Genomic DNA, 26975 nt, shown 5'->3' with positions numbered 1-26975 from the left:
TTTCTTTTTGTTAAAGAAGTAACCATAGTCAGACTCTAACCGATCAGACTTGTATAAAATGTTTCAAAAAGACAGCAATTAAGTGGGCGTGCCGGAGTGGTTATCGGGCATGACTAGAAATCATGTGGGCTTTGCCCGCGCAGGTTCGAATCCTGCCGCTCACGATTTTTGAACTATTTTTATCACTGTATTGGTCAGAGCGCGGGCGAATATACTGAACGATCAACCGGAAAAGTTTTCCGCTTGTCAGGCAGGTTCTGCCGGTATATATTGACCAAGTCACAAACATAGCTGGAGTTCCAGAAACTTCCAAAATTAGCGTGGAACATTAAAGCACTCCATATTTAGCACATCTCCACAGTGCCCTTTGTTGTTAATCCACAAAATATGAGCTAACAAATACCAAGGTAGTTTTGGATTAACACAAACCATCCACAATGACATTTAATTTGTGACGCCCATTTTCTACCTCAAGTCGTCTCAGCCCCGATTTGTAGCTGTTGGTGGCGGTGGTAGTGGCGGTGGTGGCCGTTGGTGGTAATGGGGAGTGAGACTACTGCACGATCAAGGAAAGTAATGGTGGTGGCAGACCCAAGCCGCGAATCAGCAGGTGCGCTTCAATATGCACTTTCCCATGTAGTTGTTGAGAATGATGAGCTCATACTTCTCCATGTCGAAAGTGCATATTCTTGGTGGAACACATTTTCGTTCAGAAAGATATATAGTCTAACGCCAGGTCCCATGCCCAACTCATCTGAAGGAGGTGGTGGAGTTGGGGAAGGTGACTTTCTTGAAGCAATGCGGCAGGTGTGCCGGATTGCCCAGCCAAAAATACCTGTTCGCTTAGAAAGGACTCAATTAATGGAGGAGACCAAGGACAAGGCGAATGCTATCCTTAACAAAAGCAACCTGTTAAGGGTCGATCTTCTTATTATTGGCCAGAGACGAGGTTTCTCTACTGCAATATTAGGGTGAGATTGACTAGCCATCTTCAAACTTTGCATTACATTACATGTAAAAATAGCTAGGAGGATGAAGAAAAAGAAAAAAAAAATGAAGAAGAAGAAGCAAGGGGAATCCCTGATTCTGCATGAACTCTGTTAATAAACCACATTCACAAACCTAACTAAATCTATCCCTGAAGGGCTCAAAACTGCCAAAATCGAAAGCTAGCTAGAATGCAGAAATACCATGTTTCCGATACAACACTTTTTTTATGGCTGTCTCTATCTGGTCTCATCTCCTGCTACTTTTTCTTTTTAATTTCTGGCCTGTGACCATGCATATGTGGTTACTTGGTAAAGAAGAATTATGTAAAATTATGGTCCGCAAACACTCCAACCATGAAAATGAGGTATGGTTCTCAGCATGCCATTCAAATAGTAAATCTGGGTAGCAGTAAGACAACTAGTCCTGCTCATGAAGATGATCGAAAATGTTGGAGAGAGGTTGGGCAGGAGAGAGCTTGAAACTCCATCAGACTCAAAAGATCCTATTAGAAATGGATATCATTTTGATCTTGTTATCTTGATCTTTTTGGATATGAAGTTCCTAATTCTCTGTTCTTTTTTGTATCTGTAGCACAAGCAGGTATAAACTGTCAGGAGGGTCGGGTACAAAGGGGTTAGATACAGCGGAGTATTTGATTGAGAACAGCAAGTGCACTTGTGTTGCAGTGCAAAAAAGAGGACAGAATGCAGGTTATGTGCTCAATACAAAAACCCACAAAAACTTCTGGCTCCTAGCATGATCATTTTTGGTCAATCTCACAAAATTACTTGAAAATCCTGCAAGCTTCTTAGAGATGATCACTTCCGAGGTCAGCTTCCTCTACAGTGATGGCAATTGATTCCAGAAGAAATGCATCGGCCAATCAAGTGACTCCAAACCCATTGCTCCCCCTAAGCCTCGCTTGTTTATGACATATACAAATCAATTTCAGAACTTGAGATTGTTAATCCTTTCATTGCCAGATTGAGTAAAACCTTTTATTTAAGTTTTTTCTTTTCATTTCATTACTGTTTTCATCTCTTAATTCTCACAATTTCCAAACATATGAAAAGAAGGTAGCGACCGAAGCTAGATTCTATTTTCTTGTAACTTATTTCTCATGTTCTTTCCTCTAGTCTTTCTGTCAAAATGAGATCAATCGTAGCCAATGACAAACTCATATTTTTTTTAATCGCTCATCAAGGTAGCCTCAACAGAATAAAAATGCGACAACCTATCGCATGGTATATTACTCGAGTTTGTAAGTGAGCCAGCATATGGAAACACGGGTAAGAAAGCTGAAGAGCCCCTGTACAAGGACTTAAATTAGCAAAACCTAGAACCTTAAAGTTCATCGTGCATGGCTTGTTCTACACGTACTTCCACCTGGGGAACTGCATTGTCCAAGACATGAGCAACATTAATACCATCTTCAATAACTCTGGGTATAGCATCTTCAACAGCTCTGGCTTTGATGGCTCCTTTTCCGGCCATACCAGCTTTTAAGGCAGCAGTAACCTTTCTCTGCAATGCAAGTACGCCAATGCGCTTGGAAACAACATAAAGAACAGCACATGAAAACAAGAAAAATCCTACTGCCAGTATCACCCTGTCCAGATACAATTAGCATTAGGTTTCGTGAAAGGAGATAATTTCTGATCAAGATGACATAAAAAGCCATTTTCTTTTCTTATATACCTGTCAAGAACATCCTGACGTTGCATCATAGAGAGAAGATTGCGAGTTCGCGATAACAATGAGCGATGACCCTTATATTCTGTTTCAGCCTTCCTTAATACTGTTGTTGATTCCTCTGCAAAACCAACCTGAATACATTAGCTAAATTACCCAAAGGTTTCTAAAGGATGTGTACTCTCAAAAGCACAGAACCAGGACATGCCATGTAATAAAGAGCACAAGTTGAAATAAGAAAAATACTGAAGAAACGCCAAAACTGTGTAAAAAGTATTAAATCATACTAGATTGGGTAGCATCATCTGGCAAAAATTTCCAGCAAATATAAATGACCAGGTAAAGAATAAAGTTGAAAATTATGTGGCAGCAGTTAAAAATGGCATGTTGAATTACAAACCAATGCCAACAGGAAATTGTAATGTGATGAAGTCCAATGATACCAAAAGGCAAGTCTAAAGAGCCAAGACCTTCAGATCAATAACTCAATCTAATACTAAAACCAGTGTGATGATATCCAAACACACAATTGGAGCAAACCATGCTCATTATTCAAAATTACCAACAGAGTCCAAGTTGTGACCTCAGCAGGTTCACAGGCTTTGATTGTCAAAGACAAATTCCAGCGGGTTGTCTTTGATTTCTAGGACACAGTATATGAATGAATTGAAACAAGTGGTAAATTAAGGTTTTGATTTTGTGTATAGAATTTCTGCTTAAGAACTCAATTGTTTATGATACATTACAGCAGAGTGACAGGAAAAGAAAAGGAAACATCGAATCAATGAAAAGAATAGAGTCAAGTTCCATTTTGAAAAGCTCACTACGATTTCCAGAAAGCTTTATGAGAAGATGAACCAAAAACTAACATAGTCGAACAAATTGTTTATCATCTTCTATCTGGAATCAACTTTATAAAAATATCATCTTATCAAAAACTCACAAAGTTTCACTTTCACATAATTTATAAAACAGGAAAAGAAGATGAAATGCAATAATAATTGCTTGGAAATTAAAATCAGCCAATCTTGAACTATTATGGAACACGAAACAGACAAAAATTAACAGGATAACAGCAAATAATGACATGTGTTGAAAGGAATAAAGAGCGAAGGAGGATTCTCGCAATGTCATTATGATGGAGGAAGAGAAAAAAACTGAAATGCATTCAATGTGCACAATCAAAAAACACGTACCAAAAGTCATGAGAGTGCCAGTACTTCTTTCAACCTCCTGCAAACCCAGGGTAAGAAAAAGAAATTAACAACAAAAAGAAATTAAGAAAAAATAAAAAAGAGGGAAAGAGACAGCGCAATGACTGACCTGAACCATTAGCTGACGAGTTCTGCGAAGGCTCTCTGTGATGCTCTCTGCAGCGGATGTCATCCCAGCCTTTGTCCTGATGCAAAGCAACAAATCACGCAACAAGTGTTAACAAAACCACATAAAAAGAAGAGTAACAAGTTGCCCATTTTCTTTAAACAGTGCATGATATAATTTACTCCTTAAATCTATAAAGAAAACAATGAATCGTTACAGTATTCTGATTGGAAGTAAAAAGAAGAAGACATACTGCAAATTTCGCCTGCGAATAGTGGACTCTTCTCCACCACCAAGAAGAAGCTCTCTCTACAATGATTAATTACTATAATTTAAAACAAAACACAATCAGATTTAAAACAGAACAAATAAAATAGAAAAAGAGAAGCACCTCTTGTTGAGCAGCTTTTCTCATGTTAGCCTTGGCTTGCAAATTAGCATTTCTCAAACTCACCCGCAAACTAATTCCAAATAAGACACACAAATTAGTGTTTATTAAGAAGACAATTAAGGGAGAGTGTAAAGAGAAAGATTTACTCATGGTAAAGCTGTTTCCAGGAATCAAGTAATTGGAGGGCGGATTTGATTTGATCATCGGTAGGCAATTGAGGAGCAAGGAGATCGAGCTGGAACTGCAAGGATTGAAGCAAAGCTAAACAATCTTGTGCCAAGCCATTCAATCTCGGAAGAGAAACAGAAGAAGAAGAAGATTTGGCGTCGTAATCTTGAATTGCTTTCATGTGTTGTTGTGCTTTAGAATACGTCTCTTCCCATTCTTTCTTCGCCTTCTCCACTGCCTCCACTACCTCATCCATATCGCCCTCGTCCTCGTCCTTCGAAAGATGTTTCTTCTCCTCCTAATCCACAACCGCTACCGCTAGGAGTGATCTCTGCCTGTAGACCAAAATAAAATAAAATAATGAAGGGATAAAACTGTAATTTTCTTAAGGCCGTGTTTGGTCAGCAGTTAAAAAGTTAAAAATAAAATAAAAATTGAGGTAGTGTGTGCATCCAGTAAACACTGAGAAACACACCAATCAAACATGCTTTAAAAAGCACTCGGAAGTAATTTTAAACGAATTCCCAAACATCAGTGTTCAAAGAGAAGGGTAAAGGTGTAAAAAAATGGATAGATGATACGCTGGGCATGTAAAAATTTAGTTGGAATAAGTAGGATTCAATAAATATAATTAAAAAACAATAAATTAAAGGGATAATTAGTCTCTCAATAAAGACTCAGGAACTCGACGGAATAAACCATGAAGACTCGACTACTTAAATTGAAATCACACAGATGTTTTTATTAAAAAGCAACACCACCTAAATCTCCAAAGTTATTAAGAAGAGGGCTGTGATTGTTGAACTGATCTATTTATTTATTTATTTATTTTTGAAATGCGACACCTTTTTACGCACATTATGGACGACACCATAATGAAAAGACCAAACTACTGGCAAGCAAGCGAGTCTTGTGACCAATCATCACTTCTCATAGACCAGCTTTCCGTGTTTCTAAGAGCTTCAGTTCAAGAATATCCAGTGACAGGCTACATGCTTGAGGCATTGAATACAGTTGCATAATTAATTCGTTTCCAAAAATACATCGATGGGCAACAAATTTGCCCTCTTAACTGGGCCAACATACGAGTTACAACTACTGCTAGTGCTAGTGGAGCAACTGGGATCAAAAACAAAATTGCTGCAGCCACCGCTGCACTGCTTCCATATCACTTGCCATATACATGTAACGGGAAAATTATCCTTTTCATATACAAAGGATGGAATTGGATGGCATTTCCTCTCATCTTAGCAGCTTCTGCCAAGGCAAAGAAATAAAGTTGATGCATTAATGGAAAATCACACCTCCACAGACATGGTGGTGCCAAGTTTCAGCTATTTACCATAAGCAACACCAGCCAGTTTGAAGCCTTTAGCAGGAAGCTGGTTGATAAGAAGAGTTTCCAGTTGGCTAGCAATGCTCTTTCCGGGAACTATAAAATAAAGAAAAGAGGTGTGGCTTCTTTCTCATATACATAGGATGGGATTTCACAGGATTTTCTCCCATCATAGCAGCTTCTCCAAAAGCAAAATGATAGAGCTGTTGATGCATTAATGAACAGTCACACTTTCCAGAGAGAGATTGGTTGTGCCGAAATTCCGATGCTTACCATCAGACACATTTGTCAGTTTGAATCCTTTAATAGGAAGTTGGTTGATGAGAAGAGTTTCCAGTAAGCAAGCAATACTCTTTCCAGGGACTATGAAATAAAGAAAAGCAGCATTGTCCATTCCTTCCTTTGAACGATGTGAACGGATTCGGCTTTCAAGATCATCTGTCTGTGGCAATCATTGAGCAAAGAGTGTAACTAATAGAAGTTTGAAACTCAATAAATCAAATTGATGAGCTTAATCCATAACCAGATGCTGGAAATGAAGGTTTATTATCACACCTAGTATATCTGGGTTATTTTTATAGACATCTTGAATCAATGACAAAAATAAACCCTCGTGTGATGATCAATGTCTGAGTGTGAGCTCAAAAATAATAACAGGAAAGGAATATGTTAAAAGAAAGTACCACTCCAACATATAGCTTCTTGTCGGGTCTCAACATCACATAGACACATGAAGCACTGATTGCTGATGGAGGTGGCTGTTCCCTGGCACCAATAGCAACACAGTGGAAGGATACAACTTCTGATGTGTTTTTCTGTTTGTAGAGCTCAATCAGCTTCTTCTGGCATATCATGGTCATAGCTTTTTCAATATCTTTCTTCTCCACAGTATCCACTGCCTTTGTTGAATGGGTACTAGGATGAAGAGAAGCTGTGGTTCCACTCGATAAATGGGCTTCATCAGAATCATTAACAATCCTATCAGAAGATAACTGTCCGACACTGTTGACTGTTTTTCCTGAAATAACTCCGTTAGCATAAGCTGAAAAATACAGGTCTTCGGCTCTTTGGATTATACTTTCAGGGATTCCTTCCTTCTTAGCTGTTTCAAAAGCGAGACTTTCTCTGCAAATCCCATCTATCAACCTCCAAGTTGGTTTTGTTCGTCCATCCACATACTCTGTTCCCATTGCTTTATACACGGTGTTGCTGGTATCAAGTGGCAAATCAAATATGCTGTGCAAATGGGTGGACACAATTCCAAGACAACCAATTCTATCAAGAGTTTCAACAATGCTTCCAGCAATACAAGCACCCTTAGCTGTTTCTGTTCCTCGACATATTTCATCTACAAGCACAAGGCTTCTTGATGAGGCTCCAGTTACAAGGGACCGGATTTCTGACATTTCCACCTGAGCCATTAAAACAAGATAAAGAGAAACTCAAACAACCACATCTGTACAACCCAATCTGCAGGGTAGACAACAATTAACAAGAGATCAAAAAGCCACATAAATTGTAATGGAGCATAAAAAAGTCAATACCTGAAATGAACTTTTTCCATCAGCAGGACTATCGTAAGATTTCATGTGAAGCATTATAGAATCAAAGTTAGGAATCAAAGCTGACTCTGCAGGCACCATAAGTCCACATATTCCAAGTAATGCAGATGCACAGATTGATCGAAGCAAACTAGATTTACCACCTCCGTTTGGTCCTGTCAAAAGAAACAAGGACCGCATATCCACTGTATTCTGTACAGCACTGCCTTCTGCAGCATTAAACCAATATGGAGACAGACCAACTAATTTCATCCTGTTAGCACCATCCGAGGATTTCACGCCCTGCTCAAACCATCAGCATCAGAGACTAACAAATGCATAGCAGCTTGATGAGATAAAATCTTACAATACAATAAAATATTGTAGGGCCATAGTGTGACATATCCATCAAGTATAACAGCTACAGCTAGAGAAACATCCTTGAATAAAACTTCTAAGTAGCACGGACGTCATTAGACACTGAACACTACTAGGCCAGGTGATCAGAAATGCAGGAAATTGTACAATATGAATCAAGTGCAGCACATTCGCTTTGAAATAATCCATGTTCAAAGGACCATGCAGTATTCTATGATTCAGTTTTTGTCATACAGCAACATAATACAGAGGAAAACAAGATCAATCACCTGGTTGCCATTTTTAGTTTTAGTAAAAGCAACTCCACTAATAATAAGTAAATTATAGCTTCTGATGATAATTAATGATATTAGAGCACACCAGGGATCCAATAGCATGATGCAGTACATGTCTGATTGTTAGCATAGATGGAAACACAAAATTTGTGTTCCTTTTAGGCAGCTCCAATCATGGTTACACAACTAGGAGATGGGAAACAAACATTTGCAGTACATTCAAAATCTTTGTTGTTTGATGCAAAAGTGAAATGATAGTGCTAGATAGTACGCTTTGAAGGTTCTATACTGCAGACATGAAAAACAGCAATGTTAATTTGACCTGAAATTGACATGTTGCATACTACCTTTGAATCATTGAACCCAGTAAGAGTGGGAAAAACCCATTTTCTCCGTCTCCCTTCACTGTAATAAAATTGAAACCAAAATTAGATGTGGATCAAAGAACACCAAATATTTAGGACAAGTCAGACATGATAGTGAATCAATTAACAAAAGATTCACAACTCCAACATTTCAGATTACTAAGTCCCAAAATATTCCAAAAAACTTTAATTGAGATAATAAAATGGAAAAATGAAAGTTTTTCTTGCTGTTAATTACCAGCCAAACCCGTAGGAAAATGACCAAAGTCAATTGGGTTTGGGCAGGCATAACGCCCCACCTCATGAAATGCAGCCCACAACATTCGTGAGCGCGCACACGCGCAGCGGCATTGTCATTTCAGTGGAAGAATATGCCAGATAAAAAAATATGCATTCACAAGTTGATGTTGAAAAGTATAAACTTGTAAAGGCATGAACTCATCCAAATCACTTTGTGACATCAAATAAAAAAAAAAATTGCCTTCTGCACAGTTTGCTGGTTGAGCAAACCATTTAAGAGGTAGGTCAACTTATGAAGATGGGTTCGGATCAGCTTTATGAAGGTAGATAGGATGTTTCACAGACTGGTGGACTGTTTGTAACTGATAACCAGTGAGCCTAGTCTAAATCAGGTTTTTATCCAGCAGCCAAAAACAATACACATAAACTGACATTCCCATTCTCTTAGCCCATCCATAAGAACCTGTCAATTAAAATGGGGATTGATATTTTGTTGTTGTTCTTTCTATTATGGGTCAAGTAGATTCACTAAATTGTAAAGTATTTTGTACTCTTTTGTGTTTGTCTATTCCAGCAAACTTTTCAAATAAACACCACTGCAGAAGACAATATCATTCATCAAACAGTAATAAAATAGTTTCTGATAAGATTAGCAATGAAATTATGCTCAAACTCGTAAATTTCCAAAAATATGAGCAACCAACCTCACGTGAGCAAATAATGCCTTTGCAATGACAAGCACCATTGATGCAAAGACAAGGATATTGACTTTTGTTTGTAACTCAGCAGAAAGCCCCCTCAACAATTCCAAAACCTTTGCTTTTGCTTTCTCGCCTGCATCATGATACCTGAAACAGAGGTGGCATGAGTTGATTATTGAAACAGAACTAAATACAGAACAGAATCTAAGAAAGTGAAAGGGGAACATCACAGAAATCTTCTTTCATAGTTTCAAGTAAAAACAGCACACCTCGTTAAAGCATCCTCCAACTTAATTGTAGTAAACCATTCCTCACCAACTTTTCTGCCTTTAGAATCTACAGCAGGTTTAAGCTGTTTAATTTGTTCTTCCCCGGGGGTCCCAGCCCATACTGCTGGTGCAAACCGTTTTCCCTTGAACCAAACAGCTCCATGCTCTCGAGCATACAATATTTCTCCCTTTGGACCACCAAAGGGGGATGTGGTTGCTTTTATTCTTGAAATGATAGGAATGAAATCTTCAGTGACCTACAACAATGATGGAAGCCTATATTTTATGAACAAAGGAATATGCTTCATGCCTGTATCATGTTATTCATATTTAATTAACAAACAAATTAATTAAAAAAAAAAAACACCCTGAAGATGACAAATTTAGTCAGGTCAAGTCATAAAATTCCAAGGTTGATCGGAAGTGTCAACTTTTTTTATACAGGAGATGCCAAAATAAATCTTTCTGCACCAGCAGATTATGTTGTTTATGGAATAGTTGTTGAGATTGTGGAATAGTTGTTGAGATAATAAAAATACATGATATCAAAGCACCAATGTCTATCTATTCCAATTACAAGACCCATCAAATATCACTATGTTAGATTATTTTTTTTAAAAAAAAAAAAAAGATAATGATCCATAGAGTTCAAGAAATAGGACAGCACATTATACTGATTCTTGCCACTGGCAAGAATCCAAGCTGAAAAGCAATGATCTTAACATGGCTTCCAAAGTCTATGCTCATTAGAAGTTATTGATTAAGAAAGAGTTGACATGTCTGCACTTATTTACCTACTCTGAAATGAAAATTCACCTATTTTAAATTAATGACCGAATCAGGTAGAATATTTGTAGTAGAAGAAATCAAGATCCCACCATTTACCATCCTGTGCCGGTTATTTTTAATTTTATAGACCAATCACTCGTCCTAACTCTATATAGCAAGTCAGTTTATGTAGAACAGGTTAGTTGGTTCATGGACATCCCCAAAAACAGGGGCAGTGCAAGGAAAGAAGTGAAGGGGGTATCATTTAACATAAAAAAGGCATCAATCAGATAAGGGATTGTTGAAAATATAACTATGCAGAAATATATTTAAGACATTATGGCATTGAGACATAGTGCCTGAGACTACTTCAGATTGCACAGTTTTTTTTTTCTTTTTTCTACAGAGCATCCTATTCTACCTTCTCATCTTCTTAGATTTTTAAAAATAAAAGTATAAATGCCCCTTAAGTTAAGGGCTTCCCATTTAGTCTAGAACACTAAATAGTATATCTTCTCTTGTCACAGCATCCCGTTGTGCTTTTCCATTTCCTTTTTAGATTAAGCTTTCATGTGTCAGTTGGTCTAAGGCTGCTCAAATTACCCTCAAGTTAGGCTTTATCATCCGCCTTTTCGGATAATTTGTCAAATATCTTAACATAAAAATGGTGATACACCATGGGCCTCCAGAGTCACACTGTGAGCTATTAAATATAAAGCACTATGAACCAAGACTGGAGTCGCTGATAAACTCATAAATATGCATGATATGGATTGTGCATGACAGTGAATTTCTGATTCAGTAATGAACTACAAAATAAAAAATGAATAGACAAAGCTGATAGCTATGAGTTTATAAATATACCATCAAGAACATAAAAACAGAAAAAACAAATACTCTTCTAGGAGCATTGACAATTAGGGTAAGAAGCAAGGTGTCTACTCATATCATGAAAAGTTTTATTCCAGGGACTTACTGCTAAAGATAAGGCCTGTGCAGCCTTTTCCACTTCTGAAAATTCCTCCTCTATGTGGACCCTTTTCACACGACCTTTCCATGAAGACTCCATATCCTCAAAAAATTCACTTGGTACAACAGGACAGGAACTTATCATTTGATCACTTTCACCATCTAGGGAAATCATTTCAGAAATTCTGCCTGAAGCCCATTCACATTCATTAACCTGGAAAAAACAAAAATAATAATGAACACAGCTTACTGAACCAGGAAATCCATACAAGAAGAAAAAAGAAAACATGCCAAAAACATTATTATTGGGTCATGTTTAATTAGCTGTAGACGCAAATACAATGGCACTAGATTTTACTGCCACAAATTGAAGAGCTTGTTACAACCATCAGCACATGAGATCTTGTTCAAAAGGCTACAACTTAAGCTAAAAAAACTAAAGCATTAACCCAAGTGATCCAAATGGAATATCTGCTTATGGTGTCAATATTTCTTTAAAAAATCTAATTAGCATTTGAGATATAATTATGAACAATAAACAAATTAATAAAATGTTTCTTGTTAAAAAGAACAAATAAATAAATAGAGAAAGTAGGATCTTGATAGGTGCATTAAATCCATACAGTCCTTGGAACCTTGGAAATTTCTTGGGAGAGCCCCTCCTCAGAACAATCCCTAACCTAATAAATTTTCTCCAAGTTGTTATAATTTTTCGCCCATAATCTATGTTATTCAACTCCTTAAAAAGGAAAAATTTTCTCAATGGCCCTCCTTAGCAGAGTGGTGGCGTTCCACCACTGCCTTGGACGTTGTATCAATTATACAGAAAACAACAAGAATGATGAGAAAAATAAAAAACACTGCAGCATTTAAGCAGCCTTGAGACTGCCAAGACATTAAATTTGTTTACAGCTGCAAAGAAGTAAATGATGACACATAGTTAAACATTCTGGTAAAAAATATTAAATTGGTCTGATATATACTAAAGAAGTTGATGAATAAAAATATAAGTTCCAAATTCTAACAAAAAAGATACCACACTCCATGACTGCTTCAAGTGTCAAATTCAAGTTTTTCCTCTGCATTACTGAACAGCTAATTTTATATTTTGGTGAACATCAGCACATAATGCATCTTAAACAAGGCAACCATACAAGATAAAATCCAATGTTCTTCATTTAATGCATCCCACCCATCCCAGCATCCAAAGCATAATCTAGTGTTTATTGAACAAGTAAAGGAAGAAGTTTATTGAAAGGGTATCAATAACATATAGAAAAGGATGCTTCCACTTACTAATGTCTCAAAGTCAATTTTCAAACCAGTTGCCATCCAAGCAGGATCCATCAATGATTTCAGTATTTCATTGAGCTCAGAGTTTCTATACATGAACAATATTTCATCAAGTACATTTTTTATTCTACAAAACTCAATATGATTGGCTTCCTTCTGTTCAAGTAACTTCACAAGCTGCATCATATAAGAAACCAAGAATCAGATACAGAATTTGAAAGTTTTTGAGATTCAGCATGGATATCTTCAAAAAAAAGAATATTAATAAAAAATGATGACCATATATTTTGCCGAATTTAGGCAACAGTAAACATATTATGTTGTTATCATCTTCATACTGATTGAGTTCATGCAACCATTATTACTTCCCGGGTACATCGAAGGCAAATAGCAGGAACAGATATAACAATAAACAATGGTTTCAATCCAACAAATGCACTTTTACAACTGGGTAATAATTTCTTCATAGAAATTAACAAGCTCAAATTTTAAGAGCTTATTGTTTTTGAAGTTTTAACGAGGGCAATCACTTAACCATCATAGCAAGAGTCCAGGTCAAAATGTCTGAAACTCCAACAATTTTTTAAGAAATTTCCAGATCCAATCTTTCCCTCAGCATCATGAATGTGACTTAAAAATTGTAGTTCTTATCTTTTATAAATTCTATATTGACTGTATCAAGTTAAACAAAAGAATCGTGCCCTCCCAAACACATGATTTGAATTCAGTCAATTCACCATTACAATTTAACAAACGATTTTAATCAATCATCAAGAAATCATAGTAAAATCCTAAAACAGCAAAACATGGGGAGTAAAGAGCCTAACAAAGCATTAATGGGAAAGGAAACTCATGTACTACATTCCATTATAACTCTAATTCCAGTGAAGATGGAAGCCAAAATTAAGATTAAACAGTAAACAAAAAGGAAGCGAAAGAATGCAACATGCAGTTATTTTACATCAAACAAATTAAAAAGGTAAGTTAAAAACAACCTTTGCAGAGGACACACAAGTGAACTCCGGAATTGAGCATGTTATATTGCTCATAAGTTTGCATGTTGCTGCCAAACAAGAACAAAATAGTACATAAGAACATGATTGGCACTACCATAAGGCATAAGAACAGCAGAAATTCAACAGTCAAAAACTGAACAAAATAAATTCAAAGGGGAAATCCCATAAACTGCCCTGAGATATTGCTAGTTAAATTTTGCCATTATGCACTTCTCGGTATAACTTATTTCTAGCAAGACGTGTTGCCTTCTCTGGAATCTATATTTGTGCATTCGAACAAAAGGAAATCACAGTATTTAGTAATTCAGCTGAAATGAATACACTTCCAGCACCCAAAGCGTTTCTAAATTAAGATTAGTATGAAGATTACGTTGTCGAATATTTCCAATTGTTAAGAGAGACAGCGAGCAACTTTTTTGGAGTTAAACTCACAACAAAATAATTTACAAGTTAATGAGTTAAAGTAATTACAACCATGAACTTCATTTTGATGCAATTCAACAACCAATGAATAGCCTATATAAAATGCATATCAGAACTCACCTTGAATTGTTGATGCAATTTCATAAGCAGGAGGATTGAGAAGCAGATCTCTGACATACCTGAGATATCATGAACAATATTAAGTAAACATGAGCCTTATTACATCGCAAAGACAACAAGGGAACAGAAAAGTGGGTGCACCTTCATCTTCTAGATAGACCAAGGAAAATAAAAACTTCATGCAAAGCTATCTTGAAGAACATAGTTCTAATAACAACGAAAAAAGAAACAAAGGAAGCTTGAGGAAAGCTTCTTTGAAGTGGATGATAAAAAATGGCTTGGAAATATAGAAATTCCACCACCATATAAACAATTATATGCACAATTGAACAAGCTTTAGATTTAAATGGCTCTGCCCATGAAAGAATAAGTGCATACAAAGATTTGCATAACCTGAACTAGTTTTGATGTTTCATCCACCTTGATCAACATCCACTCCCCTGTCCCTAAAAACATCCTTAATAAGGAAAAAACAGATCAGGATGACCAATTTCCTGAAGTACTACATTTGATCATTCTTGCTTATTCTCAGCTTCCTTAATCAGAGAAACCTCATCCATTCTTTTGGATGAACTGCAAAGCAGTCTTCAAGGCACAATACTTTCATGTCTACCATTCCAAGGAAAACATTAAAACAAAAATTTCAAAGAGTTTGCAGATAATAAAATCTGGTACAAGAGTGCATTTGAAAAGCTCAGCTCCAATAGCTGACTTTCTTTTGTTTCACAAGTTTCCTAAAGACTGCAACTATATTGTCAATAATCAACTTCTGCTCAATAATACTAGTAATACAACAATTTTTAAAATCTGACCAATAAAATAATGACACTCTTAAAGTTTCAAAGTAAAAAACTTTTTATCTCACAAGAGAAAAAATAAATAATTAATAGAGGATCCTTATCACAACACACTGAAAAGGATCTTCATACCTTGCCTATCTAACCAATGATCATACTTAAATTCTTTGCACTCATTATGCTCCCAAATAAATTTCAAGCACTAGATGAACATTCAAAGAGTTAATTCACATCAAAACTTAGTTTGCAAGAACTACTGACTGCCAAAATTCTGTACATTTATGGTGTTCCTGAACTACTGGTCAAAAAAGAAAATACTAAGGAGTCAACTCAGGGGCAACTAGGGAACTTGAACCTTCTTAGAGAACCAAGTTCTAATTTAATCAACTAAATAATGTGGTTGACCATGGTTAATCAAAGTATCATGGTATCATTATTCATACACTGGGTACAAATTTGTGTAGGGACAGGTAGGTATTTTTTCTTCTTTTGAGAATTAAATTGAATGGATCCTTTATACACCACTTTCATGGGTGGGGATGACAAGCTCCCTTTTGCTTTATTCATGCCTTGGCAACAAGGAACATAGATTTGATACATTCATCAACTATTGCCTCTACATGGCTTTTTAAGAAAGAGGGTGAAAAATCACACTTACAGTTCAGGTAGACCTGTGCAATTTGATGGAAGTAACACCTTTAATAAACAAGGAATTCCTTCTGTTGGTATGGCACCTGGCAGTATGGAACAAATCTTGCCAAATTGGTTCGCATGTCGCAACCTGGTGCTAACGAAACAATTCAACATTAAACTGAGTAAATAAAGTTCAACTGACCAATTTGTGTTGCTGTTCCAAGGTGTAATGGTCTGGGCCTGTTTTCTGAAGACACATAAGCATTTCTGAACCCAACTTTATCATCAAGACCATAAAGCTCCCTGACCTAAAAGGTGTTGATATTCTTAGATTAAGTAACTATAATCAAACAGCAAACAATAGCACGAGCACAAGAAGAAATGTGTTTGAACCTTGAATAGAAGCTCAGTGACAGGATCTCCTTCAAACCATTCAAAATATCTGCCATTACATTCTCCCCACAACAAGCCACCCCGACCATACTCCCCCCAACGACAAGTTCCTGCAAAAAAGATGCTATTGTGAACAACAAAGTACATGGTATGGCCAAGAGAAGAGAAAATAACAACAAAAAAAGCTGCATGCTGTCACCGGTAATGAAGATTGGAACCTTCACCGAGTAACCCAAATATGGCTCTACAGTGCACTAAGAAAATAATATATTCCATGCAAGGGAAGCAAAACTTAAAGATGCATTTTTTAGGCTTAAGTTCCCAAGCATACGATGTACTTGCCTTTCTCATTAGTTTGCAATGATTTTAATATGATGTTATCACTGGAAATCAAGAATTGAACCTTCACTGAGTAACCCAAATATGACTCTATAGAGCACTAAGGAATAAAATATTCCATGCAAGGGAAGCAAAACTTAAAGATGCATTTTTTAGGCTCAAATTCCCAAGCATAAGATGTACTTGCCTTTCTCCATTAGTCTGCACTGATTTTAATACCAAAGAAGGGGATGACTGACATTTCAGACAAGGAAAGAATGAAAATTGAGGCAACACCACAAGTGAAATCTCATATCACACTCGAGAAAATCAAGAACGCTAATTTTTAGGTATGCCTAAAATAAGAAAAAGAACTGATGCGGTATGTGGGGAGTAAAAATTGATGTCAGTTTTTATTAAACAAACTGTGTCATTTCAAGAAAGTAGTAAAAGCCTGAAAAGTAAGAAAGTGCAAACCTGAGGAATTGTGTCTCAAGGATGTATGAAGGAATAGATGGTGGTACTGACAAGTACGAAGCTTGGTAACCAAAGCCTCTTCAGTCAGACCATCCTCTAATGAATATGTTTTCATGGTCTCTAAGACTGAGATCATGCAATAACCCCTTGCTGATTGAGATATCCCTACAAATGCCAGAAATATTTTACAAAAAGATAAGTTCGCTTTTTTTTCCTCCAATCTTATATGCACTGAGTTAACTAGATTAATGATGATGATAGTTTTTCATACCAACCACAGGCATTGGTTCTGGAAATTCAAGATCGTGATCAACCCCAACAAGTCCAAAAACATATGGACTCCCTGGACGTGCATGCCTAAATCCACAAAGCAACAAGTCAGAACAAGATATGGAAATTGTAAGTAAACAATAAAATTTTACATGAATAACAGGAACACAGCCTATCTTTAATTTATATGATCCCTTCATTTCTTACAATTTTCTCAATTGCAATTATCATTACAATCTATTTCAAACATCCAAAACAGATTTTATACATGCAGAATTTCAATTTATTTCAGTGCTTATTTTATATCAATCTCATTGGTGGTTCATTTCAACTGAATTTCACAAAAATAATTAAAAGCCAGCTTAGGCCAAGTAGACATTATCCAGTTTGAACAAGAGACAAAAAAAGAAATGCAGAACATAACACAGATCCTTGGTGTTATGTTGGTAAGAGGCAGACTGAACCTGCAAGAAAGTTAAAAAAAAAAAAAAGACTTCCTAGTGAAACACAAATTTAAAACGTAATGGAAAAATTATTGTAAATGACATAATGCGTTTCATGTTTTGGTCTTGCTCAATGCCATTTCTTTTGCGAAACACTGAGAAATGGTGCAAAATGATCTGCATATATCAGATACTATTATTGTTCCCACTAGAAGTACATAAGCATGCCTTCCAAGCATTAAAATTATTTTCTTTAGAAACAAATTAATGCAGAACACCAAGAACAACTTGCATGGAAAATGCATGAAACAAACATCAAACTCAACTGAATCACTTGTACATATTAAGTTAATTCCAAACATGTTCCTGAGTATGGGCAAGGTGAAAAGGCTTTAAAACTACAACATATATTTTATCTATGTCTCATTGTGACCGGAACAATTTTGAATAAATTGCTTTGGCAAGTACAAGACCATGGCCACCAACACCATTGATAGCATAACATTAATAGTGGGTGTTTTCTGCGTGATTACCCAGAAATGAAACGACCTTTACGTGAACGAGCTTGTGTTGGACCCTGAACCTCCTCCACTATGCACTGTAAGAAACATAATGGAAGCATTGAATAAAATCAGCCAGTAAAGGTTCATACCTTAAAATGGTAATATTAGGCATGATAAAATTAACACCACAACTACAACCACCCTCAATCCCAAACTAAATGGGATCAATGATATTGAATTAACACCACATGATGAAATAAATAAATGAATAAACAAAAGGGTCAATTTTAGTAATGCAACACTAAAATTATGTTGATCGAAGGAAAATAGAAGGATCGAAAATGTTAAAGTAGTCAAAACATATAACTTTTCCCTGAGAAATTTTAAATTATGTAATGTCACATTGCATGACATCATCAGTATTTTCCTTTCCACTTCCAACCAAAAAAATAATAATAAAACTTATGCAGCCTTAAGGGTTTCGATGGCAATACATTATAAAGGCACAAGACTTGATCTCTCATGCCACATTAAATAAATAGGCTTAAAAGGAAAAAAGGTTCTACAACCTTTGTGTTTAGCTGAAAAAAGGAGATCTGTGCGACAATTTCCATACTTACCACTGAATACCCATTCCGTGTCAAGTCATCTAAAGTTTGCCGAAGATTCTGCAGGACATTTTACAATGATTAAAGTTTCACCAACAATGAGAATGAATGGGATTAACAGAAAGCATCTTTACTCATTCTTCAGAAAATAATGCAGGGGGTAAAGAAAAGAAAGGGTAAAGCATGAAGTTTGTTAAACTAATAGGGTAAGTAAGATTTCTAGAAAAGAAAAAAAAAAGAGACAAGATCTATCCTCTATATATAAAATCCTTCTTCACATAACTGAAGAAACTAGGAATTATTTATTTATTTATTGAAAAAAGATTGACACAACTTAGAGGACAACTGCAAAGAACCTGATATATAGGGTTAGGATGAAAAAACAGCAAAACATCCATGTGAGGATAAACTGAATAAATGCGTGTGTGTGTGTGTGAGTGAGTGAGTGAGAGAGAGAGAGAGAGAGTCTCGCAGTAACACAAAATTGGATGTAATTCAACATCCCTCCTAGGACCATCTTCTAGATGCCACATTGCAATCAGAACTAACATCCTTTCTGCTGCATCATAATTTTGACCAATCACGAAATAGTACATTATGTCATTCCTTAAACTCAACAAGAAATCTTCTCAAGACTTTTGCTTAGTCATGCAAGTTGGGGAACGCAGCTTAATTGGCACAGGAGGCTGTAAGTTAGCTAAACATGAGTCTACACATTTTTCCCCTTCCTGTAAAAACTAGTAATGAACATGGCATGTGCAAACGTTGCAATAAAGTTCATAAACTTTCTAAATCTAAGAAATCTACTGTAACAAATGAGGGTTGTAAATCCAATACCACAACAGGGCAGCCAGCTCTAGGAACGCTATCAGATCGCAGCCCACCAAAAGGATTTAAACCAGCATATTCAACAAGAATACAAGCATCTATTCCGATGGCTTCATAGAAATCCCCAACCTGGAAACATAAAACACTAAGTTGACTTTCATCAACCAATTATAAACAAATATGCAGTGCGAAAGAAAAATATAAATATTAAGGGAGACAGACAAATAGGATTCATTGTTGTCTTGGATGAACCATTTAGGAGATTATGGAACACATACCCTGCAGAGCAAAACCTCGCGTGGAAACTTTGACTTGAATTGCAATATTTCCCAGTTGAGATTTCCTTCCTTCAAACTGCAACCAGAAAATTAAAGGTTTTCGTAATTAGTCCTTGTGCAGCAAAACAATAATAAGTAGCCTAAAGATGCATTGTGAGAGCGTACCTCCCATTTTTCAAGCTAGCATCCAAGCCGAGCAAATTGGAATACATAAGCCTTTTAACCAGATTAACAGTAGAAGGTTTCCTGCACCGCTGCAACTTCTGCGGTAATAAAATAGCGCGTGCGCGCACAAAAAGAAAAAAAAAATTACATGTTTCCAATTCTATTCCATTTTCAATAAAAGAATGGGAAAAGGAAAAGAAATGGAAGCTCACCTCCTTCCACCATATAATGTGTGAAAGATCCTTGTCGTCGAGAACATTATTGGATGCTTTAGATTTCTTACTATTTCTTGCAGTTCCTTTCGGATTTTTAAAGCAATAAATAGGTTGAGCCTGTCCGATCCTGCTGTAACTATCAGTATTTCACAATTTTTTTAGATGCTAAAACACAAAAAATATAATATAAGTTTGAATTAAGAGAGAGAAATTACAGAGGCGGTGGCGACAGGCCAAGTGAACTGCATTTGAAAGGAGCACGGAGGAGGAGAGCGAAAGAGCGCCACTTGGGAAGTGAAACGACGGCATTTCTAGTTGCTAACCAGTACATATTGGAATCTTGTCTTTCAGTTTTGGGGAGAATAATGAATATATTGAATTGATGATTTCTAATTCTAGGGTTTTTGGGGATTTGAGACGTTTCTCTGTATTGCTTCTGCTCTTCCCGCCACAAAACAACAGATAAAAGAATGCCAAAAGATTAGCTCTTATTTCTTGCTACTATTTTTTTTTACCGTGGGGACCACTAGTCACGAAACGGCGATTTTTCTGCTTCGTTTTCTTTTCAAATAATTATAAATTTTTAAAGCATTTTTACTTTTTCACCGTCGATAATGGATTTTAAAAAAAATTAGCTCGGCAAGTTAAAAAATTTAACAATTATTTAATAAAACAATATATTTTTTTCTTGGGAAATATTTATAAAATATTGTTATTTTTAAAAGTGATGAAGATAATTTCAGAGTAATGATAACTTAATACTAACTTTATTATTAATTACCTAACTTAAACGGTTTGCTAATTAATCTAGTTATATTTACTAATTTATTATTTTAAATAAAAAATAATAATTTTTTAAATTTTTTAAATATATTTCACGGGTTAAAAGATATATTTTTATATAACTTGTAAATTAAAAAATATATTTCAATTAAAATTGTAAAAAATTGATTTTAAATAATTAAATATAGATCTACTATAAATAAATGAATATTTATTATATGCATATTATATAAATAATCTGATAAATATATTAATTGATTGATATAATTAATCTAAATTTAATAAAAAATCAGATCACGTATATACTAGAATGATAGCTTGAAAAAATCCTAACTTTTTTATTATATCGTTAGATTATACTTAAATTTTTATAAGATTTTTTAGATATTTTTTCTTCAAAATACTTTTTTTACTCAAGTTTCTACCTTTTTTTTCGATTATCAGATCTTTAAATTTTAAAAAACAGATCTTTAGATTTTAAAAAACCGGTTCCGTTATGGCAATTTACTGATTTTTCTTACCGATAAGAACAAGGCATGCAAGCGAGAAGATGATGGTTGCAGGAAGATCGTTGCTGATAGTTGGTTCTAGCGAGCAAGAATGAGATTTTTTAAGATGATCTTCTCAGCGGACAATTGGATCTTATGGTGCTGTTTTATAATGAAGTTCATATGCTCGTGTAAATCTGGCTTGTGCTGCACGAAACCCGTCTATGTTGGAGGGGCCAGACGGTGTACGTGGAACTTTGCTGAATTCCATGAGAATTTACATGAAAGGGGAGCGCTAAGACCACTCACTGGCAAAGAAGCTGTTTGTGGCCAGCAGTCTCGTAGTGACCATGTTCTCTGCTACTGTCTTACTTGGTGAAAAAAGGCCTTTTTTAATTATCCCTTTCTTCTTCTTCATCATCTTTTGTTGAAGAATAAGTTTTTTAAAAAAAAAACATCTTTTCTCCTTGAAAAACAAAAAAAAAAAAAGGTTTTTAAGGTTGTTGAATTCAGCAAACTTGAAAGTTGTCGAGATGGATTACCTTGTATAAAAAAAAATCAAAACTTAAACATGAATTAACCCACTTAAATAATATATATTAAAAGATCCTTTTCTTTTATTATAGCATCATTCCTGTTTATTATTTCATATCACTTATAGATTGTAGCAGTGATTTTTAAATAATTTTAATTTGATACTCAAATTTTTATTTTACATGATTTAATTTTTTAAAAGCATTTAGTTGTATATTTTTTTTAGTTGAATTGAATAATAAATAAATGAAAGAAAAAAATAGGTGAAATGGATGGTGACCTTTAAATTTATCTTAAAAAGTTATTTTCATTCCTTGTTATCTTTTAGCTTTTAGATAACCAACTCATTTAATTTTAAAAAATTTAATTTTGATATAAAATTTGATTTTTTTCATTTTCTTGTTATTATTTAATGGAGAGGGACTCACTAGATTTTGATATAGATAAAGAAAGTTATTATTAATAGTGATTTCAGCTATTAAAGTGATCAATTTTATGTCAAATAATTTCACATAATGAAATGAGTTTAAAGTGCTTTTTTATCTTGAAAATACCTAAAAAATTAAACTCAATAAGATATTTGGTTTCGGGTTTCGAAGTTTTTTTTGCGTTTTTTCATGACATGAATTGGTTAAATAAGGTTCACAGGGTGTTTTCCATGTATTTTTAAATCAAAAATACATTAAAAATGATTTTTTTGATGAATTAAAAAACAAGAATCTTGTTTTTTAGACTATTATAATGACCGAAATCTAGGAATCTTGACAACATGTTATCTATTATTTTCGAAAGAAACATTTCTCTTGCCCCATTAATTTAAAAAATAAAAATTGGTTTACCAAGCTCAGTAGGATCTGGCCTTTTTTTTCTAATTGATAACTTTTTATATGTTTTTTTTAACATAATTTTTAAGTTTATGTTTTAATTAATATCCCTTCCTTTTTTACATATAAAAAATATATTTTTAAACTCCAATTTCCCTTATACCCCTTTGAAACCATTAATTTTAAAGACAAAAAAAAACCTCTTTATCCAAAAAAATAATCTCCCTGGTAATATTATCATGCCCCAGAACATATATTACTATTTATTACAATAATGTAGTTATTATTTTACCTCTCGGTCATTTTATCTTTAACCTTTACTTTAGGGTTAAGGTGATATTGTCACCACGACATAAAAATGTTTTTTAAGAATTGTATTGGGTTATTTTAGTAATTATGCTCGGTAATATATAGTAAAATTATAAATGCAACCCTTGAATAAAATAATCTAGTTTTTTATGTATAAGGGTGCTTTCGTATTTTCATGCTTTCCAAAACAATTGAATTACTACATTAACTTTACAATTTGTTTTTTTAACCTTGGCTTTAAGGGCTTGGTTGTAATTTCATTGTGGTTTGTTTATTAATATTATCTAGTCTCAAGGACATTTTCAATTTTCGCATAAAAAAAAGTTATAGGTGCACACCTCACATGTCAGCTATTCCATTATTTTCTAACAACATTTGTGACTAGCCCTAGTCGTTGTAGCCGTGATTCCGCCCTAGCACTTCATTCGCCATGGCATCCATTTTCTTTTTGGGTAGCGTATGTATGATGGTTCGACGTTTGACCTGAAAATACGTTTTTTTTTCCCTTTTTTTTCTTCCTTGAGTTGCATGCTGATCATGTAAAAGTTCATATCAATCCTTCAATCTATTTCTTATTTCGATTTAATCCCTCTTATCTTATTTACATTGATTGTTTATAATTGAATTTTATTTTTGATTTTATCTCTGATTATTTGATTTTTTTAATTTGTTTTCATACTTGATCCTCACTCTTCTAGTTTCTATTTGTTTTGTTTTAAATCATTTTATTGATTGATTTTTTTTCTCTGATTCCACCCATAGACATTCATTTTTATTTAATTTTTATGTCAAACTTTGTCATAATTTTGTTAATTACTATTTTAATCATTTTTTAATGATTTTTTTTTACAATTCCATCCCTCAATACATAATTTCTTTCGATTTTCTCTAAAACATTTAATTTCATCTAATTTTTATGTCGAATTTAGTCGTGATTCTTTTAATTGTTATTTTTTTATTTTTTTGATTGATTTTTTCTCTTAATTTCACCTCTCAATGTGTACTTACTTAAGAATCTTGTTGTTTTGTTTGTTCAAGTTTGCCTTTGATGGGTTTACCCAAATCTCATGATCTAAATAATAGATCTAAAGAACTAGCATGAGTTGACTTTTATTTTCTTAAAGTATTTTTTATTTTTGTTTTTTTGGCTGGAGTTTTTTTTCCGCATTCCTATATGTATACAGGGTCATTCAAATGTTTGATTTGTTGACTTATGTTGACTGTCGAGTTTGCTCAAGACTTTTTTTGTTATCCTTTTTTTTTCTACCTAGAAAAATTTGTAAATTGGTTTATAATAAATTTCTTGTCTGAATTCGGATCTAGAGTTTCATAAGTTGCAAGTTTTTTAAGATCTGACCATGTTTAGGATGTTTGTTGGAGTTTGCTTGATTTTTATAAATGTTTTCAATTTCATCACTTATGAATTTTTTAATCTTTAAAATTTGATACTTATTTTTTTAGTTGATATTTATTTTATGTGGGATTATTTGTTTTTATTTTTTCATTAAATTGCATCATCTCTCGGGTTTTTCTATCAAATTTTATCATTGTTCTTTTTGTTGTTTTACAGGTTTTTTTATTAATACTTTTCTACCAGTCTTATATTTAAAAATTAAATTGGTTGAGAATTATGTTTCTTAATTGAATCCAAGTAGAAAATTTTACAAGGTATGGTTTTTAGAAATTTTGACTAAGTTTAAGAGATTTGCCCTTTTTTTTTCGGAATTGATGTTGTCTTATTTTATATTCTCTTTTCAACTTTTCTTTTGTTATTTTTTTATTTAATTCTATTAAGTTAGCCCACAACAATTTTTTCTTATATTTCACCCCTATCATTTTTAAATCTATAAATAATCTATCATATTACAAATAATTTTTAGTTTCATCCCCTATAATTTTTCAAGTTTGGTTATAAATCTTTTAATTGTATTTTTTTTTGTTTGTGATAATTGTTTTTTGGATTTCATTCTCATCAAGTTTTTTTTTTCATATTATAGTTTAGCCCCATTTTTTTAAATTTTTTTTTCAAGTTTTTTATACTAATTTTTAATGATTTTATCATTTAAAATTAAATTGGATGCTTGGGTTCATAATTTAATATGTTATAAATTTGTTATGTTATACTAGATTTAAAAAATTCGGCCAGGTTTGTTGCCCTCTCCTTTATGTTGGTGTTTTCTTCTTCAATTTTTTGGAAGTTAGATTTTTTTTGGAAGTTTGACTTTTTTTTTCCTAGATAAGTTAGTATTTGTTTGTTTGATAATTTGAATAAGTTAAAGTGTGGTTTTTGTTGTTTTTTTTATAAATATTTAAAATTTTAATCTGACCAATATTCAGGACTTAAATTATATTTTTATGTGATTTTTTAACATAATAAAATATCTGGCCTGCGGAAGGAGCATTTTTTTCATGTCCAGTGAAGATCTAAAACGCTTTTTTTCTTAGTCGTAATTTACTCGGTTATTTTCCTCTTGGACTGATGATTAAAGCTATTTTCAGCAATAAGCTTCTCGCATTCGTTATATAAAAAATATCTTCTTTTTTTCTTGTAAACTACTTAGCTAAGCAACCACAATAATCCTTATGTTAAATCCAATTTGTGAAAAAAGATAGGTGCAAAGTATTTTTCACTTGAAAAAAATATTAAAAAGTATTTTTTAATTTTTGATATTAATAAGTAGAAATCATAAAAAAGCTAAAATAATATTAATTTAATATATTTTAAAATGAAATATTTTTTAAAAACATGCCAAAATATAATTTCAAACCACAAAAAACAAATGGTGATTTAACTATAGAGTTGCCGAATAGACTTTAGTCCACCACATCGCCCACATGGAAAACATATCACGTGTTCATTCAATAGTTATCAAATCCAGGTTGGGCTGATGGATGGACTCGTGGGCTTGATTGGTTCTGAATGTTGTAAATAAGGGCCTAAAATTGACCCATGACCCAAAGGAATCCTTCTTCTTCTTTTTTTAAGAAAAATTGAATCTTCGATTTAACTTATATTTTTTTTATACACGGAACAAAAATTACATTTTTCTTAATAAAATAAATTAAATCAATAAATAGCAAAAATATGTGCATTTCCTTGCGTGCAATGTGGCAATTAAAGGTTTTCCTCTTATTCAACTTTTTTTTATTAGTTACTACTTTATATCAACTTTTATTATATAAAAATTGAAAGCCTATTAATATATATATATATATATATTTTAAGTTTATAATTAAAAAAATTATGTTTTTCTATTGTGGGATAAGAAATATTTTTTATTTAAATATTTCAACTTAAAATAAAAATATAATATTTTTAAAACATGAGATAAAAAATATTTTGAAATAATATCTTAAATTTTATTATTTATAGTATATATAACATGCATTCATATAAATTATTTTTTATTTTTTTGATGATTAATATTAAAACCTCAAACTTTTTTTTTAAAATTTTTTCAAGGTTAACTGAGGTCATTCTATATAACATGAGACCCAATTCCTTTGTTAAGTCAAACCCTGTGCTTGGTTTGGTTACATACGTGAAAATATTTTCTCCATGTATATTTGTTAATATTTCATCTTTGCTTCCAATTTTTATTTTTTACCTGAATGTTTCTTCTACATTTACAAAAATGTTTCAATTCTCCCCTTGATTTTGAAATGGTTAACCAAAACTAACTTTTTTTTCTCATGTTTTTCTTTCATTTTGTTCTCATTCTCGCCTCCCAGATCCGTATAAATATTATAATAGCTAACATAACACTTTAAAAAACTTCAACAAAAATTAAATTAAATTAAATTTACATAGGATAACAACGAAACAACAACTAGTTATCTGATACAAACTTTAC

At 33.6% G+C, this 26975-nt stretch overlaps 3 protein-coding genes and 1 non-coding gene across 9 annotated transcripts; 2 read left to right on the top strand and 2 right to left on the bottom strand.

Annotated features, from left to right (window-relative positions):
- Positions 1–82: 82 nt before the first annotated feature.
- On the top strand, positions 83–164 carry TRNAS-AGA (transfer RNA serine (anticodon AGA)). Its single transcript has one exon. It is a non-coding gene; the product is annotated as a tRNA-Ser (tRNA).
- Positions 96–2086, top strand: LOC105137426 (Adenine nucleotide alpha hydrolases-like superfamily protein). 2 transcript variants are annotated; one of them, XM_011043155.1, is made up of 2 exons: positions 96–971; positions 1591–2086. In XM_011043155.1, the coding sequence occupies exons 1-2, from the start codon at positions 541–543 to the stop codon at positions 1748–1750; spliced, it is 591 nt and encodes a 196-aa protein (XP_011041457.1). In that variant the 5' UTR covers positions 96–540; the 3' UTR covers positions 1751–2086. The 2 variants fall into 2 exon arrangements, with proteins under 2 accessions (XP_011041457.1, XP_011041456.1); XM_011043154.1 differs by having other exon boundaries at positions 1582–2086.
- A 66-nt stretch (positions 2087–2152) lies between these two features.
- On the bottom strand, positions 2153–4923 carry ATSEC20 (Sec20 family protein). The gene is made up of 7 exons (XM_011043153.1): positions 4540–4923; positions 4394–4463; positions 4256–4311; positions 4006–4081; positions 3879–3915; positions 2689–2803; positions 2153–2599 (listed from the first exon to the last, which is right to left on the bottom strand). The coding sequence occupies exons 1-7, from the start codon at positions 4815–4817 to the stop codon at positions 2335–2337; spliced, it is 897 nt and encodes a 298-aa protein (XP_011041455.1). The 5' UTR covers positions 4818–4923; the 3' UTR covers positions 2153–2334.
- A 543-nt stretch (positions 4924–5466) lies between these two features.
- Positions 5467–20659, bottom strand: MSH1 (MUTL protein homolog 1). 5 transcript variants are annotated; one of them, XR_844584.1, is made up of 23 exons: positions 20399–20659; positions 20181–20319; positions 19969–20066; positions 19804–19879; positions 19535–19654; positions 18710–18757; positions 18120–18184; positions 17145–17230; positions 16874–17038; positions 16079–16188; positions 15888–15993; positions 15711–15786; positions 14256–14314; positions 13692–13759; positions 12700–12873; positions 11411–11617; positions 9667–9923; positions 9401–9544; positions 8439–8496; positions 7442–7741; positions 6581–7309; positions 5904–6339; positions 5467–5818 (listed from the first exon to the last, which is right to left on the bottom strand). XR_844584.1 is itself a non-coding variant. In XM_011043148.1 (22 exons), exons 1-22 carry the CDS (start codon positions 20512–20514, stop codon positions 6112–6114), a joined length of 3429 nt encoding a protein of 1142 aa, XP_011041450.1. In that variant the 5' UTR covers positions 20515–20659; the 3' UTR covers positions 5467–6111. The 5 variants fall into 5 exon arrangements, 4 of the variants coding, with proteins under 4 accessions (XP_011041450.1, XP_011041451.1, XP_011041452.1 ...); XM_011043148.1 differs by having other exon boundaries at positions 5467–6339; XM_011043149.1 differs by having other exon boundaries at positions 5467–6339; positions 20181–20313.
- Positions 20660–26975: the final 6316 nt, after the last annotated feature.

This window comes from Populus euphratica, unplaced genomic scaffold, assembly GCF_000495115.2.
Source record: "Populus euphratica unplaced genomic scaffold, PopEup_1.0 scaffold81.1, whole genome shotgun sequence".
Taxonomy (NCBI): domain Eukaryota; kingdom Viridiplantae; phylum Streptophyta; class Magnoliopsida; order Malpighiales; family Salicaceae; genus Populus; species Populus euphratica.
The sequence above is the reverse complement of the archived record's forward strand: the minus strand, read 5'-3'. Positions and strand labels throughout refer to the sequence as shown.